Source organism: Cydia fagiglandana, chromosome 1 (genome assembly GCF_963556715.1).
Source record: "Cydia fagiglandana chromosome 1, ilCydFagi1.1, whole genome shotgun sequence".
In the NCBI taxonomy this organism is placed as follows: domain Eukaryota; kingdom Metazoa; phylum Arthropoda; class Insecta; order Lepidoptera; family Tortricidae; genus Cydia; species Cydia fagiglandana.
The window spans coordinates 26,747,908-26,770,524 of record NC_085932.1 but is presented as its reverse complement, the minus strand read 5'-3'; the positions used below and the strand labels follow the sequence as shown (position 1 = coordinate 26,770,524).

At 42.0% G+C, this 22,617-nt stretch overlaps 1 protein-coding gene across 1 annotated transcript in view; it reads right to left on the bottom strand.

The window, feature by feature from the left end:
• Positions 1-3,230: 3,230 nt before the first annotated feature.
• The window catches only part of LOC134668821 (eukaryotic translation initiation factor 2-alpha kinase-like), a 44,086-nt gene continuing 24,699 nt past the window's right edge, over positions 3,231-22,617 (bottom strand). Inside the window, exons 11-17 of the mRNA XM_063526282.1 lie at positions 9,425-9,565; positions 8,780-8,941; positions 7,885-8,125; positions 6,890-7,048; positions 5,437-5,653; positions 4,815-5,008; positions 3,231-3,434 (exon numbers count right to left, since the gene is read on the bottom strand). Coding sequence (XP_063382352.1) covers positions 3,294-3,434; positions 4,815-5,008; positions 5,437-5,653; positions 6,890-7,048; positions 7,885-8,125; positions 8,780-8,941; positions 9,425-9,565 — 1,255 coding nt within the window. The 3' untranslated portion in view covers positions 3,231-3,293. The remainder of the gene's footprint in view (positions 3,435-4,814; positions 5,009-5,436; positions 5,654-6,889; positions 7,049-7,884; positions 8,126-8,779; positions 8,942-9,424; positions 9,566-22,617) is intronic.

Here is a 22,617-nt window from a genome sequence, read left to right as displayed (position 1 = left end):
TAAAATAATTAAATTTGTGTCAATTATTTTATTAACCATATTTGGACGCCTAGAACCCTTACATGGTAAGGACACTTAAGTGTTATGGCGTGCACAGTTAAATCTTCATGCTTTCGTCTGAGGTTTATATTTGATTGCTTGTATCAATGATGTAACGTGCCCGCTCCTCGCTTAGCTTCTGCGCTTCGTGGCTATACCACAAAGGTGGCTAACATTATGGACTATGTCCAAGTTTTATGTTGTATGACCGGTATACTTAGTCGCGGACGGTCTAGAACGCAAAATGACTAGTATAATATTTTGCCTATATCGCTTTTAGTCTACATCGCGAACGGTCTAGAACGCAAAATGACCACTTTTTTACATCACACAGGTAGGGTAGGTTCGTTACTCTTCAAATGGCAGAAGGCCAAACCGCACAGAATAGGAGCCCCGCGGCAGCGGGGCTTCGTCGACATCGCTAACGTAAAGATAAAACGACGGAAAATGATGTAGGCGTTTTGCGTTCTGGACCGTTCGCGATGTAGACTAAGAGCGATATAGGCAAAATGTTACAGTCATTTTGCGTTCTAGACCGTCCGCGAATAAGCCGTATGACCACTAACCTAGTAGTAGATCAATCGTAGGTATAAATATTTAAATAATAATTTAATTAATAATAATATTAATTTATTTAAGGATGGATTCCGTGGGTTATTTTATCAACCAGATGAAAGCCAACAAAAAGTCCACAACGAAGTTTTCCTATTTTAAGGCTTAAACCAAAAGGCACCTACTTTTTGCCAAATGAAGGTCTTATATTTAAATGACTAGTAATGAAACCAAAATGTGTCAACATTAATTTATTAATGACTCGCACAAAAGTATGCAAAACATAATTACATATACAATGGTAATAAATTTCTAAAACTAAACAATGCATGTGATGCTACAAAATGATCCTTAACAAGTGTTCAACTTAACTAATATATGTAATAAATTTATTTCTAAACTCATTTCTTTAAATAACCGACATTATCAAAAATACCAACATTCATTCATAATACCGGAGGCAGTCTTACATTTTCAATGCATACCTACACACTTATTGCCTTAATTTTAAAGTTAATTTTAAGAGATTTATACGGGCGTCGAAATCATGTTAAAGCTAACAAAAGGGGTAATAAAAGACAACAACAACAACTTTGCAACTAAAGATACAATAACACAGCAAAAAACTAGAATTTAAAACTCAAGCTAATATACAAAATCGAAAATAGCCTATCTGCATCCTTAATTGTCACTCTAACGAGAGAAGAGACGACCGAAAAACCGCCTGCCTAATTAATAGAAACATTCCTTTAGAACAATGTGGCAAGTTTAAACTTTGAAATTTTCAACTTGTGTTTAAAAAGACCTTACCTCTGTTAGCTTAGACTAAGATTTTGAAACCCGTATATTTCCATTATCGCACATCAATACCTCCATACAAAGTAAGAGGTAAACGCTACAATTATCGCACCCTCGTTACTACATCCGACGGCTACCTTGAGTAACTTTGTCTCAAAAATAATTACAATAAAATGACCAATTAGGCCGCATTCCCTATAAGTCGTAACGTGCGTATATATTTACGACGATAGACGACACGATAACGGTAATTAGGCTTGTTTATTTAAGGTGTTCACATATACATAGGACGGTACGATTACTGTCGTTACGACAGCGACATAGTAGGAACGCGGCCTTAGGCGTTTCAAGGAAAAAAATATTAAATATAGTTTTGAAACCACTTGCACCATTCCACTAATCCGCGGTTAACCGGTTAAACCTGGAGTTACCATGGTCACAAGTACAATTTGACACTGGGTTAACGGTTTAACTAACTTATCTCGAAATATTGCCCATTTTAGATCTGTCAAGTTTCGTAACATAACAAATCTGAAATGGGAAATATTTATCGACATATTAAAAATATCCCGAATGCCACCTTCTACTATAGTTCGTTTTTTACCATCTTCATGTGTCTTTTTATTGAAACACACGTTTTATAAATAAGTTACGGCAATATATATAGGTAACAATTCTGCCCTCCTAAGCTGAAAAGCGCTATCTCAAAAACAAATGATTTTGAAAATAGAATTCTCAGTTATAGAAACTAAAGTATAAATTAGCAATGTATTTTCTTTTGAGATAGCCACTCGGCTTAGCAGGGCAGAATTATGAATCTAATACGATCATTAATATTCTTCTGCTTTCATAAATAATAGTTACTGCTTTTTATTTAAAAAGCGTTTTTCAATTATAAGACATGTCAAGATCGCTTACCATCTTTCTAATGCTAAAAAAACTAACTATAGGTGTTACAGCTGTTATTGGACAACACAAAATTTTGACGCAGCATTTTATTTTCGATATATAAAATTACGAGTAAAAGGCTTTGTCAAAACTGACAAATTATAGCTGCGACATGTAATGCATAAGAAATACTTACATATACTTATATCTAAATATCTTTAATTACTCTTTGTAATTCACGTTTCCTTAAAATTAAAATTAAGTTTGAAACTATACTTAACTGAATTACTACTTTGGAGACTTGATAACTATTTTGAGTTACAAGATACGGAAAATAATAACAACGCAAAGTAAAAACATTCCGAAACATTCGTCAAAAGCTTAGCAGAAAATTACTGGCACATTCCGTGTGCCTCTAAGAAGTCATTAAAACGTATGCAACAATAAGTCAGTAAAATGTACGGACTTACTTTTGTTTAAAGTTTGACTGATAAACAATATAACGTATTAATTGTGATACTTTAAACTGGAGTTATAAATGCATCGCGTCTTATTTTAAAACAATAATTATTGATTGTATGCAGTCATGCCATTTTCGCACTAAATAGCCATTTTTATATATTTTATTAAAATAAGTCATATCTCTCTGAAAACGTCTCTTAAAACCTACCATCGATTGATCTAACTAATCCATTCCTTCAAATGAGCAAAAGATATTTCTACAAAATACAATAAGTGACAATTTGACTTCAAAACTTTATGGCAGATTGCCTGCCGATCCGGTTCGAAGGACCAAAACCGGAAAAATTGGGGTAACTTGCATTCAAAATCAGTGGCGCAGCTAGGTGTGGGCGAAGTGGGCCTCGCGCCCCATGGGCGGCCTCGCGAGAGGCTCCTTCGGGCACAGTGAAACGAAAAGGCCTCGCAGATGCGACTTCGCCCACGGCTAGATTAATTCACGCTACGCTACTGTTCAAAACGAAACTGTAAAGTAATGGTATAAGGTTGGAAACGGCTCACGCGACCACGGGGGAGGGCGGCAGGGTGAAGTGGAAGGCGTGGTCGGTGCGCTGGTAGAGCGGCGCCCGCGCGCGCACGCCGCTGGCCGTGGGCCGCCGCGACGGGTCTTCGCTCAGCATCAGCTTCAGCACCTCCACCTGAAATGTACAGATAACTTATACTTCTCCCATCCTCCTTGCGTCGTAATCCTCAGTAATGAGGGCGTGACCTCCCTTTTGAATCGCCTTCTCTCTCACAATCTCTCTCCATCTGGTTCTGTCCTTGTCGGTGTGGAGAGCCATGTGTACTGTGGAGTCAAGAGCGGTGCGGATCTGGTCGGACCAACGTATTGGACTGCGTCCACGTCCAAGTCTTTTCCTATCCACTTTGCCGGTCACAAAAAGCTTTTCGAGGCTGCCACCGTCTTTCCTTGCTATAAGACTGTATACTTTTCCTACTTACATATTATTTGAACTTTATATAATAGTACATTATTGTCGAGGCTCGGAAGTAGCTACTTGCAGGCTGAGGATTCGTTTTAAACGGACGACCTTGGGAGTCCGTTTAATTGAATCCGAAGCCAGCAAGTAGCCTTCCAGCCGAGTCATATATAGTGCTTTTCTCAAAAATGGTGCAAGAAATATAAATATCATAGAAATATTTTACAAAAGCAACATTCTTACGTATATATTTTCACAGAAAAAGGCCCTTGCCGCGTTTTTATTTTTTTAATAAAAAAATAGAAGTGTATTTTCCTGCCGAAAATACGCCAACCTATTTGAGACAGCTAAATAGTCGCGGTACTAAATCATCTGTTTGGCTGTTTAATGGGCCTGTGCCTTCATTTGATATGGCTACTTCAACTTTTAAAAAGTTTGGAACTCGACAAATAATGGAATTTGTATGCAACATTGCAGTCCCAAAATCGAGACTGCAATGTTTTTAACTTTTTAATTTTTGACTGACCATAAACTACGCGTTTCGCGACCTATTTTTTAGATGGCAAAGTCGATTTTGCCGTCCATTTTTGAGAAAAGTCAGTTGACAACCAAAACTCTCTAATTACTACCACAAGTTACTAGTTATAGTGAACCATATTCATACCTAAATAATTAGTGAGTTTTGCTTGTCACCTAATATATACTATAGGATAATTAAGGCGCTTAATGCAACATGGCATTAATCTATTTGATGCAGACATAAGTTTGGCGACACGCTCGGACTCAGTATGAAACGGTTGTAGTAACTTGAATAATATAATATGATCACACAAAGAGAGTAGATATTGACTTAATAGCTGTACAGCGCTTGTTATGGCAAAATGTAATGTACTAGCTTTGACATAAGGTTTAATTTCGCTCACCTCACTGGGACAGTTAGCGGTAAAATCAGCGAGGTAGTGGCAGTTTAGCAACACGTTCTGATTCGGTGTCGAATGGCTGTAGCAACTCGAATAGGATCACGACGAGAGAGTAAATGTGCGGTCGCTATGGCAATATGTAGCGTAGTATGTAGACATAAGGTTTAACTTCGCTCACCTCACTGGGACAGTCAGCGGTAAAATCAGCGGGGTAATGCGCAGCCCTGAGCGCAGTCAGTTTAGCAACACGTTCCGATTCCGTATCGAACGGCTGTAGCAACTCGAATAGGATCACCCCGAGGGAGTAGATGTCCACTTTGTAGCTGTAAGGCCGCCCCGCCAGTTGTTCTGGCGACATGTATAGGTGGGTGCCTAAAAAAAGAAAAAAATGGAGATAAGGCACGCAGGGCTTTCAAAAATCCCTTGAGAGCGAGAGGGATGATGATGGTGTTCTTATTAATAGCCTTTGGCTATTTGACTGTTTTCTTTAATTCAGTTGTCCAATAAAAGTGTTACTGTGTTTATTACCTACAATAAGCTCATAGAAGAGACCACGAGCCGAAGATTTTTTTTGCGTATTCGGGGTTGGTCCCATAGTAAAGGTTGCTCAGTATAATCCCAAAACCTCGCTGGCAACGGGAATGTACTTTTTCTTAGCCAACCTGTATATGAAACAGAATTTCTCGTCGAAATTTCTACGAGCAATTGCAATTTACCGACTTTTAACCTTGATCCGGCCATCGGGAACGTACATTTGACTGAGGGTTTTTTCTCTTTGAAGTAGTTAGGCAGTAACTTACCGACTTTATACGTATGTCTAGCATACACATCCATCTCCTCCGGCGGCGAGCCGTCCGACGAGCTGTCCCCCATAGTGGTGACCAGCCCGAAGTCCCCCACCTTGACCCGCCCGTCGGGCGCGAACAGTATGTTGCTGGGCTTAAGGTCGCGATGGATGAGACCCGCTAGGTGCACGTATTCCACCGCGGAGACTATTTGGCTGAAGAGGGTTTTTATCTGAAAATAGATGTCAGTCATTACGTTATCGAACACTGATTTTAAAGAGCACAGGGTTGTTATGGTTCTTAACGGTATGGTATGGACAAGTATGGAAGAGACAGGTCAGCAACATTAGGACATGATGTCACGATCCTCAGCATTGAGGGAACGACTGAGGATGATGATGATAGTTCTCAATTGATCTGGATCTCAATTTTCATGTATGTTCTCGAATTTTTCCAAGACTGCTCCGAATCCGATTAAAGTCATCTGGCGGCCTAGCCAAGGTGACAATCGCTATCGCTTCGCCATCGATTCGCTTTGTCTCTCTATCATTCTTCCATATTGCGGCACAGTGACATTTGCGTTTCGTTCGCTACCGTTAGCGATTGGCATGTTGTCTACGGGGCAAGTTAGAATCCTGGGGAAATCCAGGGAACTCTTCAGTAATCTAATTGACTAATTAAATATTCAATATATTAAACTCTTGCATTTGTTCTTGGAAAGTAACATTTGGCTATAAAAAATTTAAAATACTTTTAAGGCTTGGCCACACACAGAGCGCGACGCAGCGCCGCGTCCGCGCCGCGTGATGCCGACGCGAAGCCTGGTCAAACAGGGCGCGCGCCGATCGCGCCGGCCTCACGCTCTCAACACGCCCTCAAGGCGCGCGTGAACGCGGCGCGGCCGCGCGGGAACGCGGCGCACCGCTCGCTGCCTAACGTCCGATCCTACTGACGTGACTTTGCGAGACGCGGCGGGCCGCCGCGTCCGCGCGGCGCAGCGCTGCGCACGCGCCGCGCGGACGCAAGGAGCCGCGCGGCGCGGGGCGCGACAGAAGCGGGGCGTGATACCGGCGGGACGCAGTCTGTTTGACGTCGGTAACCTGTTAGCATGTGCCGCGGTCGCGCGGCGTGGACGCGGCGCGGACGCGGCGCGGACGCGGCGCTGCGTCGCGCTCTGTATGTGGCCAAGCCTTTAAATTTTAGTAAACTCGGTTATTGTTTTGCTAAAGGTTACTTTAACAAATAAATATAGAGGTAATTACTCTGGTACACTCACTTTATCAGCCCTGGACTCCCTTGTCCTGTTCTGCCTGAGCCAATCGTGCAAGCTATCTCTCATGCACAGCTGCATCTGTATGTAGAGGTACATCTTGGACGCCGTCGGTGTTGCACTCTCTCGCACCACCATGTCGAGCGACCAGTGACGGGTGTGGCCCTTCATGTTTGAGAAAAGGATTAATTCACTTACTTTATCAGCCCTGGACTCCCTTGTCCTTATCTGCCGGAGCCAATCGTGCAAGCTATCTCTCATACACAGCTGCATCTGTATGTAGAGGTACATCTTGGACGCCGTCGGTGTTGCACTCTCTCGCACCACCATGTCGAGCGACCAGTGACGGGTGTGGCCCTTCATGTTTGAGAAAAGGATTAATTCACTTACTTTATCAGCCCTGGACTCCCTTGTCCTGTTCTGCCTGAGCCAATCGTGCAAGCTATCTCTCATGCACAGCTGCATCTGTATGTAGAGGTACATCTTGGACGCCATCGGTGTCTCACTCTCTCGCACCACCATGTCGAGCGACCAGTGACGGGTGTGGCCCTTCTGTTGACAAAACTTATGGTAAGTACTTATTTCAGTATAAATATAATGTAAATTTTACCGGTATCAACATATGCAGTATATAGAAAACTAGTCCTTAACTAAACCTTTCGGTCACTTTAGACCAATTTGAGCAGCAGCGTCTAGAAGACCTAGATGCTAAGCGTCATATCCGCAAGACTTCCTACACATACACCCGCAACTCGACTAGACAACTCCATTGCGCATCGTGTGACCGCATCTTCAAGACAAAGTTTGGTTTTGAGTGCCACATTAGGGCATTTTATAATCCGGATAACAATTGTTGATGGAGTCGTCAGTTCGCCTGATAAGGCAAGGAAGATTGAGAGTTAACAATGTATTAGAAAAACCGTCACATAAACTGGCCTCCAACTAACCTTCTTCATCTTCCCCGTGCTACTCGTACTCTTCACATAGCTATCGCACTCTTTCACTCTCTCCAACCTCTTGTCTACGGAGCCGTCTCTCGCTTCTGAAGCCTTGCTGACTTCGTCTTCGTTGGCGAACACTATGAAAGAATTGTCGGTGGACTTGGGAGGGGGGTGGGGTAAAGTGGGCGTGTGGCCCGTTGGCTGTGTTATTTTAAAACCGTGTTAAAAACTAACCTATAACCTATAACTCACCTTCTTCTTCTTCCCCGTGCTACTCGTACTCTTCACATAGCTATCGCACTCTTTCACTCTCTCCAACCTCTTGTCTACAGAGCCGTCTCTCGGTTCCGAAGCCTTGCTGACTTCATCTTCGTTCGCGAACACTATGAACGAATCGTCGGTGGACTTGGGAGGGGGGTGGAGTAAAGTGGGCGTTTGGCCCGTTGGCTGCTCGTCGAACACTATGCTGAATGATTCGTTGCAGCTTAGTGACCTGGGTGAATAACATTTTATTTAGAAACAAATCTATAAATGCAAAATGAAATCGGTGGCAAATGGAAAAACAGTAGCAAACTTATGAAAGTCAGCAAACTCAGACCGGTGAGTCATGTCACAAAAATTGGAGTAAAACTGATAGCTTATTTAATAGGAAAAATTGTTGCCTGATAAAAAAAATGCTTGTGACTCGATCCACTGGTCGAGCTCAATTGGCAGGTTCCCAACTCAGAATATGATCTTGATCAAATCTCCTATTGTGAATTTCCACATACATATACACATACATACAGACATAACACAATGCATTGAACGGTATTCATTGCGCAGTACGCGCAGTGAAAAAGCAATCACCAGCAGTTTGGCTTAAAAGCAAACTCACCTGCGTAGTTGCCCTGCAATACCTTAATCAGTTCCAATACTTCCTTAGGTCGATCAAACTACACAAATTATCGACCGAACGAGTCTCTGGCGATACCGGAGCACTTTTTACCAACTTATCTTAGCGTCCTGATAATAGTTTAGGGTCTTGTGGAGGTCGAGTTGACGCTGTCTTCGAGCGGCGCGGGCGAACCCATGCCATGGATACGGGCGAATCCATGCCATAGATACGTTAAGTTTAAAGGTGAATGAGAAACGCTAGTTTACTAACCTGTTTCTCTTAGCGGAGAGTTGCTTCTCAAAGTCGAGCGCGTCGACGCATTCGTCCAAGGTCTTGTGGAGGTTGAGTTTGACGCTCTCTTCGCGCCGCTTGGCTGGCGTAGGCGACTCCACTGTGTAATCTTCCGACATTTCCACTGATACGTTCAGTTCACTGGGGACGAGAGACAGAATCAAATGTCGGTAAGTGGGACGATGCATCAAAATTCCTTTTAACTTCAATCTAAAACTTGAAACTTTGAAGGCAGTACTTTGACTGACAAGTTTCGACCTCTGGGAGTTAGATAGGTAGCGCAGAATTTATTGTGACTGAATATGCATATACTTATACGTTTTATATGCTAATAATATAAGCAGCTGGTTAGGTTTAATAAGATACAACAGTAACAAAAGTTTAAACTTTTTTATACGGGTCATAAACTGTCCTTGAGTGTGAATTGTTGCACAACTTGATCATTGAATGCCTGAGATTCTCGGCGTTCAACTTTACAAATGCAATTGTAAGATGTTTTTATCCAGTTAAATTTTAATTTAAGGCCTTTGCCCAGCAGTGGGACATTCAAATAGGCAAAGAAAAAAATTACTCACTAGTTTAACTATAATGTCATGCAAATAAAATAAATTGTTGAAGTCATACCGTTTCCACACGGCATCCCGCTGCTCCTGCCAGTTGGGTGGCGGCTCCTCGACCCACGAGTTGAAGTACCGGACTATATTCTCGTGTTCGAGCTTCGCTAGCGCGCGGACCTCGCGCAGAACGCGTTCACGCTTGGACTCCCTGAAACAAGTATGGAGTAACGGTGTAAATACACATGATATTAAGTCGACGACGAGCGTATGATAGTGGTAGAAAAAAATGTCTAAGGGTGGTATTCCACCTATCCAATTTCTTTGTTTTTGCTTTAATGAGAGTGAGACGCACTGACATTGGACTAAGAAATTGGACAGGTGGAATACCACCGTAAGTGACATTGTAGGTTAAATCCGTCGCACGCGTCCGCGCAAAACGAGTTAACGAAAATGTAAATGTAGTAGTGTGTTTATGCCGCTCCGAGATCAGAACTTTTCCGCCAGAGGGCGACAGTATGTATGCGTAAGGTAGTGACAATTTAGTTCACCCTACTCCCCGCTAGATGGCGCCACTGTCTATGCGCAACGTTAGTTCCAAAGGTCTCCGCTAGATGGCGCCACTGGTTAGTTCACTCTACTCCCCGCTAGAGGCGCCACTGTCTATGCGCAACGTTAGTTCCGAAAATATCCGCCAGCCCCGCCGGAGGGCGACAGTATGTATGCGCCGCTGGTTAGTTCACTCTACTCCCCGCTAGAGGCGCCACTGTCTATGCGCAACGTTAGTTCCGAAAATATCCGCCAGCCCCGCCGGAGGGCGACAGTATGTATGCGCCGCTGGTTAGTTCACTCTACTCCCCGCTAGAGGCGCCACTGTGTATGCGCAACGTTAGTTCCAAAAATCCCCACCAGCCCTGCCTGGGGGCGACAGTATGTATGCGCAAGGTTAGTTCCAAAAATCCCCGCCAGCCCTGCCTGGGGGGCGACAGTATGTATGCGTAACGTTAGTTCCAAAATTATCCGCCAGCCCTGCCTGGGGGCGACAGTATGTATGCGCAAGGTTAGTTCTAAAAATCCCCGCCAGCCCTGCCTGGGGGCGACAGTATGTATGCGCAACGTTAGTTCCAAAAATATCCACCAGCCCTGCCTGGGGGCGACAGTATGTATGCACAACGTTAGTTCCAAAAATCCCCACCAGCCCTGCGTGGGGGCGACAGTATGTATGCGTAACGTTAGTTCCAAAATTATCCGCCAGCCCTGCCTGGGGGCGACAGTATGTATGCGCCACTGGTTAGTTCACTCTACTCCCCGCTAGAGGCGACAGTATGTATGCGCAACGTTAGTTCCAAAAATCCTCACCAGCCCTGCCTGGGGGCGACAGTATGTATGCGCAACGTTAGTTCCAAAAATCCCCACCAGCCCTGCGTGGGGGCGACAGTATGTATGCGCAACGTTAGTTCCTAAACCATCCGCTATGAAATGAATAAAATTATATGTGAGTTTGAATTCTGCCAGCCCCGCCAGAGGGCGACAGTATGTATGCGCAACGTTAGTTCCAAAACTGCAGTATCAGAGGAGAAACGCAAAAAGTGACGGGGTGGTCTCCAGTGGCGAAGGTCGGATTCGAACCGGCGCATCTTTAGCTAACCGGGGATATCGTCACCACACACTGTATGAACCCTCTAGGCCACCCCGTCACGGTAGGACCAGCCTCAATTTCTCGACTACATTCTCATAATCACCTCGCCCCCTACACCCTGCCCCCTGCCCCCTACACCCCGCCCCCTTCCCCCTGCCCCCTACACCCTGCCCTCCTGCCCCTACACCCCGCTCTCCTATGCCGCGCTCCCTACACCCCGCTCTCCTATGCCGCGCTCCCTACACCCCGCACTCCTATGTCCCCGCTCCCCTCCACCGGGTTTATAAAAGAGCATGTTCAGTCATAGTAAACAGTCATTTCACCACATTCTCACTAGAGTGTCACTACAATTATCGTGTTGAAATAATATTCTACAACAATGGATCCACAAGCTTCATCACATACCAAATGTAAGTTTCTTTTCAAGTATAGTTGTATCATACTAATTTTTTGAGTATATGAACTCTGTTCTGTCTTTGTAATTAAAAACTTCTCAATTAGAAACACTTTTTGCTTACTTTTAATATAAACAATAACAATATTTTTATTACATCTTCCCCAGCTGACATTAACAGTACCATGACCGCTTGGTGCTGCCAGTGCTGGTTGTCCACGACCACAGGCGGCGGCGGCTGTGACGGTGGTTGCAGCAGCTCCACTTCACACTCACCACCCGCACAACCGATGGCAACAGCGAAAGCACAAGACGACGGGGGCAAGGAAAAACACACCAATCCCTTGTACTACGGCCACGAGAGCGATTCCAGCAACGAAGTGAAATCTTTTCATCAACAATGTAAAAACGAGTGGATGGAAGCGTTCCAAAAGAACACATTGATTAATAGATGGCGCGTCCCCATGCCATTACACTCATTTAGAGCAGAAGTGGCGAGATTGTTGAAAAGTTTATATGTCGAAGGTCACCGTGACGATTGTCATATTTACCGTTTAATTGTAATGTGGGACGATTTAAACGATGAAGCGGAAGAAATAGTGGGAGACGCCCAAATCAATTTTCAAGACTGGATTGACTTACTAGGCGGTGTTACAGCGGAACTTTTTTCACGCGCAGTGTGCAATTCGGAATCTTTTACATATTTAATTAATGTCATATTTTGTGTGGTAGGTCCAAACATAATAGATTCTGGTGATTATTAATGATGGTGTATTTTTGTTTCCTTTTCATTGTTTACTTTTAAATTGCTAGCTCACTGCACATGTATTATAATTGTACACGTATAGGTATACTAATAATAATTAATAACAATAAATATATATAATATTACTGAATATAGAGATGTTTTATTGAATGAAACCTCATTGATTTAGAGTAGATAAATGTTTATTGAACATAATAATAGTTAGACAATGTTATCTTTATCTATCCAACTTTTTTCATTTAAGCCGAGCCATTTTACATACACTTTATTTCCACGACGTTTCAACACTTTTTCCACTAGATAAATGTCATGGTGTTTAGTTTTCTGCAACTCTTGTTCATAGAAACATCCAGAGATGGGTTGGTGATTAGCGTCTTGAAGTAAATATGTCACTGGATTAGTAGTTTGCACTCTAGTTATTGTAAATATCTCCGTAGTCCAATTGCCGGTGTAGCCTTTGGCGAAGGTGGATTTATATTTACTAATTCTCACGTGTTGACCCACCTTGAACTTGGCCCGTGGTTTAATTTTAATGTTATTGTAGACTTTATGTAACAACTGTTTAGAGTTGTTTTTATTCACACTCGCCGGCGCCATACCGATAGTACGATGCGGTTTGTTATTGTAATAATGCTCCACTTGGCTTATCAGTTGTACCCATGTGTAAGAACCATTCAAGCTAAATTGCTTCCAAATCCAATGTTTTAAGGTTCTAATTAGTCTTTCCACTATGGAAGCTTTCATGACGCTATAGGTAGAGTAGTGGTTGATATGATGACGTGTCATGAGCGATTTAAACTTGAGATTGAAGAATTCCTTGCCGTCATCTGACTGAATATTCTTGGGCCTTCTCCCGCCTTCACTCAAAATTTTGCTCATTGCCCTTGTAACATCGTCAGCGCTCTTGGATTTTAGCGGCTGCATCCAAGCGTATTTCGAAAAAGTATCAATGCACACTAGAATGTATTTATAGTTGTTATTATCCTTGGAGTACTTTTGCATATCAATCAGATCAATCTGCCATGTGTCATCGAGCCCCCTCTGAATGAATCGTCGACGTGGAAATGTCTTTCTCGCATACTTGTGTATCTCGTCGACTACTTGAGCCTTACTCATTTTTCTTCAATGCAATGCGCTTTCCTGGAACTGTTGCCGCTGTCGATGGTGGTGTTTGAGGTTGTGACGGAGTTGGTGCAGTAATTCTTTCTGATAATTTTTCAAGCTTTACCCGTAAATCTTTTATATCTTTAATATTCGCCTTTAGCTTTGTGTTTAAAAATACTACTTGTTCATCTAGTTCAGCTCTACAGACGGCATCAGTTTTGAGGAAAGACTTGTGAATTCCTGCCACTCGTCTATTTTCAAAATTGACTAAATCTCGTTCCACTTTTATATCGTCACGGATTGTAGATTCGCTGCCCAAGTATTGTCCAAACTTGTTAAGAGGCATTGTGAAAGTGAGCGATGGAGGGAGCCTTCATCAGTATTTATAACAAGGTAACCAGGGAGAAACAGATCGGTTTTACCGGAAAACAGCTTTTAAAACAACAAACAGAAGCGGGTCTGTTTTCTTACTTTAAAATTATACCGCTCTCAGTCAGTTCCTCAACGATTGCATTGATCTCGTTCGAATGAGAGGTGTTGCCAGCGTTTTGTGATGCTATCAAAAGCTGTAAACGGCTCACCAGCTCGTTGGGGTCATCCCAATAGATGTAATCGGTTTTTGGATAAAAAGTTTTAGTTGTTAATATATCTCTTTTACCAGAGTTCAAACATCCACCTTCTTTATGTTTCTTTGATTCTTGTGGTTGTTTAATGTAGCGCAGATACTTTAAACTTCTATCTCCACTCAATTGGCCGTTGGGTGAGAATCCTCTACGATGAGCGTTTGTCATGTCTAAAATCTTATTGTAATCATCTACATCTTTTTTCAAAATTACATTCTTGTTTGGTACTCGTTTAAAGATAAGTTCCAACAGTCCAGGAGTCATGTTGAATCGTGAATCTTTAATATACAACACGTCATCAATGATTCTAACTCGACTATTACCAATATGCATTTTATCATCCTCGAGATAAACACCAAATGGTATCTTTGGTGTTTTAACAAGATGTTTAATATATTTATTTTGTAGATCATCAATACTACTATTACCACCTTCATCAATTTCAAGAGCCGATTTCATATCTTCATCATCATCGCTAAGCTCTTCATCTCCCTCTGTTTTTTTCTCTTCATCTCCCTCTGTTTTTTTCTCTTCATCGTCATCATCATCATCATCATCATCGTCATAATCATTAGAATCAACATCATCATTATCAATCTGGTGTGTTTTTGTTAAAGGATGATTACTCCACTTGATCAGTTTACTATTGGGTTCTTCGGTTTTGATCAGATATTTCCTTTTACGTGAACGTTGTGGCAATGGTGTGGAGGTTTTTATCAAGGGGCCATGAGGTTTATTCATAACTGCTGGTTTAGCATTGTCATCGTCATCATCGTGATTCTTATTACCCTTGGATTCCAAAGCTTTATTCATTAAAACATTGAGCGGTTTTGTGATTGGTTCAAAGGTTTGCGCTAGCGAAGTGTCAAGCGACGTCTTATCTGCTCGCAACGCCTTTACTTTTCTCTTTACACTCTCAATTGAATTTACGAGTTTCCGTTTCAACTTTTTACTACCAAACATGTTTGCTTTTGTTATTTTAGATAAAGAGGTTGTTCCTCAGTAGCTGACAACATAAAACTGATGATAAACCGGAGATGACACTAAATTTTATACAATAATGTAAACGTCAAATCCTTTACGATATCGACCCTTGTCAATGTCTCTCTCCTTGTCGATTGTTAAAAAAGTGTACTTTTTCTGCCAACACTCGCGACAAATTCCCTTAAACTTTCCCCAACTCATGTCGGTGTTCACGTGATCGTCATAGGCATGTTTTAAATTCAACTCGTCCTGTTTGAATAGCAATATAAGATTGGCATTGTCACGTACCAACTGTTTAGGTATCCTACTATATGTCTGACACAAGTAGAAACAATCCAACCAACGATGCCGTCCCATTGCAAAGTACTGACGAATGGCATCTTGATCTTCCAAAGCCACATCATCGAATACAATGACGCTGTCCTCGGCGGCTTCCTCCGGTGGGACGACTTGACTCTTATCATTGTACGTGTGAAACGGAATGTCACCCGCTTGCTCTAAAACTGTACTCAGAAACTGGTATTTGGGTTGATTCAATGATTTCGAATAAAGATAAACATTATGAAACTTTACACCGTTCGGATGTAAGAGCAGAGTCAATAGAACATTTGTCTTGCCACAGTTGGAAGGTCCACAGATGAGACATCTAATGTTATTCGCCAGCAACGAGCCGTGTTTAAAGGAGCGATGAGTCACTGTTTGTTTCACATTATCATCCAGAACAACACTCCAATCTTTAATAGCGAGCGACGTGTTTTGTTTTTTAAGCTTCATTTCACTGTGACATATCAAATCATTAGGACGTGTATTTTATACTCACACATATACGCACCCAAATATTAAATATATATAGGCATACTTTATACTCACGTACACAGTCAAGTATAGGTATTTGAGATGATAACACACACTGGTGGGGTTAGTGTTAAACATAACCCCAAACTACGTAGACGTAGACAGCAGACTCACATAAGCGGTGGTGGTATTATAAATAGTTTAATTAATAATCTACCATTCGAAGCGCACATACCCGGTTACAATTATTGCGGTCCCGGTACTAGATTGAAGGAGAGATTGGCTCGCAACGATCCCGGTGTGAATCCGCTCGACGAAGCTTGTAAATTACACGATATTGCCTACTCGCGTGACAAGTCATTGGAGGGACGTCATCAAGCAGATTTACAATTGGCCAAAGCTGCTGAAAATCGTTGGCGTGGTCACAATCCAATTGGTGAACGCATTGCCGCGTTAGCGGTAGATAAGATTATGAAGTATAAAGTTAAACACGGTATGGGCATGGTCCCCATATCAAAAGTCATAAAAGCAAGTCGTGACGCTGTAAAAAAACACATTGCGAAAAGGAAGGATACAACTGCTAATAAACTACTCAAAGTGGGCGTAAAAGCGGCAAAACATTTTGTTAAAGGGAAAATTGTCAAGGGACATCAGAAACAGCGAGTCATCCCAATACCTAAGAGAGGCGGTTTCCTACCGGCTTTGATACCGCTACTGGGTGCATTAGCCGCCACGGGAACTTTGGCCGGTGGTGTTACCACTGCTGCTAAAAATATTTATGAAATGGTAAAGAATAGAAATAATAATAATAATACCGAAAGCAAGATTGTCGGTAGAGGTTTATATTTAGCACCTTATAAACGTGGAATGGGACTCTACATTACACCGGCTAATGGAACAGTAGCGGCAGCAACTGCAAAATTGATGAAGAAAAGAAAAAAAAAAACAAGAAAATAAATTTACCTCCAATGGATAAAGCTCTCACCGATTTGGACATTGTGAGATTTGCACGTAGAGAGAAAATCCCCTACTTTAGAGGTGTTTTCATGCGAGATAATCTCCCAAAGAATCCTCACTATTATGAAACTGGTATCATTAATTTAGACTCTCAGCGTGGTGAAGGTACACATTGGTGTGCCTATGCGAAAAAGGGTGATTATTGTCTATATTTTGATAGCTTTGGTGATTTGAGACCACCTCGAGAGTTTATTGATTATATAAACGGTACCAAACTACAGCGCAACATGCGAATAGAGTATAATTACAATCGCCTACAGAAATTTAATACTGTAAATTGTGGACACTTGTGTTTGGATTTCCTGTGTACCAATGCTAAGCGTTTGTTTTAAATAAATATCATGAGCATTACATGTGTAGTTTCATTCTTACATTAAACTTCTACCCGTCAGCAGCAGCAGCAGGTATCATGTCCATGACATCATTCACAATAAGTCTGAGCGGTAACGAGTCTGTGTTGAATGTAGACTTTCAACCGGCTCTAGAATTGGACAATGATGGTTTTTACGAGTGTGCTCTCGTGTACTTTAAGACTTTCAACACTATTCCCAATGTTGATAAGAGCAATAATCTGTTTCACTATGGAGATGATGTAATCGCGATTCCTGAAGGTTCATACGAGCTCTCCAGTATAATACACCTCTTGAAGGAGGAAATGACCAAGAGGGCTAAAGGCCCAGAGGGTGAAAGAATGGCGGTGGCAGATATCTTTGTAAACAACAATACCTCCAAGTGTATGATATTCTCGCCAAAGTATGATATTCACTTTGACAAACCAAACAGCATAGGATCATTGTTTGGTTATTCACCGAAAAAGCTTAAAGCAAAATCATCACATTGGTCGGATAAAACAATAAACATAATCATAACAAACACTATAAGAATAGAGTGCAATATTGTGGAGGGCTCATTCGTAAACAACAAGCCGTCGCATGTTTTACACGAGTTTTCACCCGACGTCCCGCCCGGCTATCAAATTATTGAACAACCTACCAACATTATATATTTACCTGTCAAGAAGAGTAACAATCGCATACAAAACATTGAGTTGCGCATTGTAAACGAGCACGGTAATACGGTGAATTTTCGAGGTGAAAGCATTGCACTTCGTTTGCATATTCGTAAAAAGTAAAAAATAAAAAGAAATGATTATTCATAACAATAAAAGCCTTGGTAACAACACTTCTACAATTAGTCGAGATCTTGCTCTCGTGGGGGCAAGTACTACTCGTCGTCGTCGTCGTCGTCGTATTAACAACGAGAGACAGCAACGCCAGTCACTACAACAGCCAAAGAAATTGACTAGAGAAAATAGTGCATTTTTACAGAGTATCGGTTTCCAAGTATGTCCTCATCATCTATCTTAAACATTGGTGAGAAGGTGTTATTCGATGATAGTATAGAAAGTATAGAATTTCACCCGTACACTCCGTATAATGACTCGTTCAAAAATAACGAAAACATCCACATATGTATCAACCGTCAAGATTTAATTCTACTACCGAGTCACAGTCAAATATTAGTGGAGGGCACAGTGGAGAAAGGATGTCTACTGATCAACAACGGTGCTGCATTTTTATTTCAAGACATTCGTTATGAATTGAACGGTGTGGAGATTGACCGCGCGAGAAACTGCGGTATCACGTCCACCATTAAGGGACTAGTCTCATACACCAAGGAAATGGACCATAGTCTTCAGACGGCGGGGTGGGAAGTTGGTGCTAAAAAGATTCAAGACAAGTTTACTGTGACTATACCACTATCTCATTTCTTGGGTTTCGCCGAGGACTATAAAAAGGTTATAATTAATGGGAAACACGAGTTGATATTAAATCGCGCCAGTACAGATGTAAACTGTTTAGATTTAGCACCCGTTGATGCGGAGAAGGTACCGCAACCGCCAACACCAAATGGTGAGATTGAAATCACCCGTGTCACATGGAGGATGCCAGTCATAAAAGTATCTGATAAGGAGAAATTGCGTCTAATGTCGTATGTTGAGAGGGGCATACCGGTTCAGATAGCGTTCCGCACCTGGGAACTGTACGAATATCCCATACTGCCTGCCTCACAACGTCATATTTGGTGCATCAAGACTAGCACTCAGCTGGAGAAACCTCGCTATCTCATTGTTGGTTTCCAAACGGCTCGTAGGAACGAGAAGAACAAAGATATGAGTATATTCGACCATTGTAATCTTACCAATTGCAGGGTGTATTTGAACGCACAGTATTATCCATACGATCCCTTTTCGGCTGAATTTAAAACAAACAACTATGCGCTCTTATATGACGCATTTACCAATTTCCAACGGTCGTACTACAACCGTCATCATACCAGCCCTCAGGTAAATTACGCTCATTACAAGACACAGTCTCCATTAATTGTCATTGACACGTCAAGACAGTGTGACAGCTTCAACTCGGGAGCTGGTGCTATTGATATTAAATTGGAAATGGAGTTTAAAGAGGATGTGCCGGCTAACACCACGGCATACTGTCTCATCATCAACGATTCACTGTTTGAGTATAACGCTCTCACCAGTACCACTCGTAAAATTATTCAGTAGACCATTGACCGTCCTCACTTGTAAACGTGTCGTGGAGCCTTTAAAATAAAATAAAAAATGAATTATTCAAACATTTATTCACCTTCTTACACACCGTCGATTGATTGTTCCGGCAGCGGTGAAGGTGTCGGTCGCTGTGAGCTGAGCAAGAGTGTCTACAATCTCAAACGCTGTCCTGCTGGTGCAAGTGCTCTGATTGAAAATATCCATGTATACTTGAAGTTGCAGTTTATTGAGGCTAAAATCAGACTAGATGTCTGTGTCAATTTTAATGAGCGATATGAACTCACCAGTGAAGAATGGAATGCAATGTTTGCGGAAAAAGTTGAAGTCATTGGAAACTTCTTTCATAACCCAATGAGTGTTTCACCGCAACTGATACAGTGCAATCGTCTTCAGATGTGTATCTCTCCGGTGCCGTTACTTTTACTCACCTGTGACGATGATCACGAACCTATGACAAACTCACACCCCTTGGTGATAAACCACATGGAATGGAGCCATATCGAACATGTCGTGGAGTGTATTAACGCACGTATCGGATACTTGAACAAAACAAAGTCTACCTACGAGAACCGTCTCAACTTTTTCAAGAAACATTTCAAGATATATCACCCCGTCAATATTCAACAGGCACGCAATATCATAGGTAGTTTGTGCAATGTAAACGATATTGTCGACTCTGAAATCAAGTGTTATGCCGCCGATATTTTGTGTAATACCTATATTTTCCATTGAATCGGTTAAATTTTGATGAAAAATAAAAAATAACTAAACGAAACCCATCTTCTTTTATTTCACAATAGAAACTTCCAGAGAATACTTACCCGATGACGCAATATTGAGTCACTCGCAGTCGAAAGAAACACGCGCAAATTGCACAACATTGCGCAATATTGCGTCACTCTCAGTCGACTGAAACGCCGTAAGCGCCGTGAATTCCCCGGCGCTTACACGTTTAGGTCACGAGATTCACACCCCGCTTCTGTAACGATGTAAGCGCCATGAATTTCACGTCACTTACGACGTTTTGATGTTGCGATGACCGGGGGGCCGCCCCACATCACGCGACATCGGCCTTGATGGCGCACCTGGCCGGCGAGTCTCCCCTCCTCCCTACGCCCGCCGCCAGTTGTGGGTTTGGAAATGCTCCGCCATTTTGGTGCCACCCGACACCTGACACCTGCGCATGACGTCACTGCTCCGCCGGGGCAAGGCACACGTGCACATTCAAGGTCGATGTCGCGTGATGCGGCGCGTCTCCCCTCCCCCGCTCTGCCGCGCTCCGCAGCCGCACGCGCAGGGCCTGGCAGTTGCCCGCGGTCCGCCACACGGCACACCCGCAAATCATTTCCTTTCGCGTCAGTCTCAGTGTAGCCACGTAACAAGACAATTGAAAATGTTTCCGTGTGAATATTGTAATCGCAACTTTACTCAGAGAGCCAACATGCTTAAACATGTGACTTACTGTATGAAGTATTTAAAGTCGGATAAGTCAGCGAGTTTAAAACGTGAAAATACCATACCTACCAAATGTGAAAAATCAAATCAACGGTTGGTGGGGGAGAAACGCAGTCGAGTTAGCGATGAAGGGCCATCAGTACGAGCTAATGATGACGCATCACCCTCCAAAACGCAAAAATGTGATACTTGTGATATAGAGGTAAAATCATTGCATAATCATCTGAAAAGTGCAATGCATAAACACAGTCTAAAATGTAAGATGTATGACGAAGACACTGAAATATTAACATCAGCGTTCAAGAGCCGGATCATCTCTTATAGACTGTTTACCAAGGAAGAATATCTCACTCCTGACGATTTCATGGACAGTGTACGCCAACGAGTTGTTAATCTCATAGAGGAGAATATATCTAGGGTTAAGAGCGCTGTTAAGGTGAATTTGCAACTTTTCGGACGATATAGTAAATGGATCAAGGTGAATGATAATGATCAGGAGGTGGAGGAGGTGAAATCTTTCAACACCAAGAATAAAGTAATTTCATTAGATGGGTGCAACGTAAATGAAATTTATCAATTGTTTATGGAGGAGATCAGAGTTAAGGCTGAAGACTTTCAAGAACGGGACAGTGGGTGGGCTATAAGTAAAGTGTTACATCTAGAAGTGAATATTAACAAATATCAACCTTTGCGAGGATCATCATACCTGCCCCTACCAAAGTGGGTGCAAGGGAGGCAAGCCTGTATTAATGTTAAGAATGTTGATGACGCATGCTTTGCGTGGGCCATTGTTAGCGCTTTATATCCAGCAGATGAAAATGTGGATCGTCCCTCGTCATATCCCCACTATAAGGAGATACTAAACCTAGAGGGGGTGTCTTTTCCCATGTCATTGTGCGGGATTAAACGGTTTGAACAGTTGAATAATATAAGTGTTAATGTTTTTGAAATTATTGATGAGTCAATAGCAGGACCGGTGTATCATACAAAAAAGCGACGCGACCGTCATATAAACATGCTCATAATAGAAGATGGTGACCAAAAACACTTTTGCTGGATTAAAAATATAAGTAGATTGATAAGTGCGCAGCTTTCAAAACATCGTCATAAGATGTGGTTTTGTGATGGATGTCTTTTACCTTTTTCCAATGAAGTAAAATTCAAGGAACATATAAAACGCGACTGTTCCCATGTAAAGACCATTTTACCGAATGAAGGAGAAAATATATTAAAATTTAAAAACTTTCGCTATCAATTACGAGCACCAGTTGTCGTGTATGCAGATTTCGAGGCTATGTTAAAACCTATTATACCCACTTGCACGCCATCTCAATCTTCCTCATATACTGTAGACTATCAGTCACATGAGCCGTATAGCTTTGGTTATTATATCAAATGCTCATACGACGAATCAAAATCTAAATATGTGACATTTCGCGGCGAGGACTGTGCGAAAGAGTTTATTAAATCATTGGAGACCGAGTTAGCGCCCTTTGCGAGTAAGATTAAAACTATAATACCTATGCGTTCTCTTACACGAGAGCAGCAGGTGCAATTCCAGTCTGCAATAAACTGTCATATTTGTGGGGGAGTGTTGGGAGATGATAGGGTACGGGATCACTGTCATCTCACGGGTGAGTTTAGGGGTGCTGCACATTCTAACTGCAACTTGAATTATAAAATTTGTAATGAGATTCCAATAGTGATGCATAACTTCAGTGGGTATGACTCACACTTTATAATTAAGTCCTTGAAAAAGTATGACAATGTTAATGTTATACCTCAGAATAAAGAGAAATTTATATCTCTTACTTTGAAGAGTGATGTTTTAGAGTTAGATCTTAGGTTTATAGATTCTTTTAGATTTATGGCGTCCTCGTTAGATACATTAGTGCAAAACCTTCCAAAAAA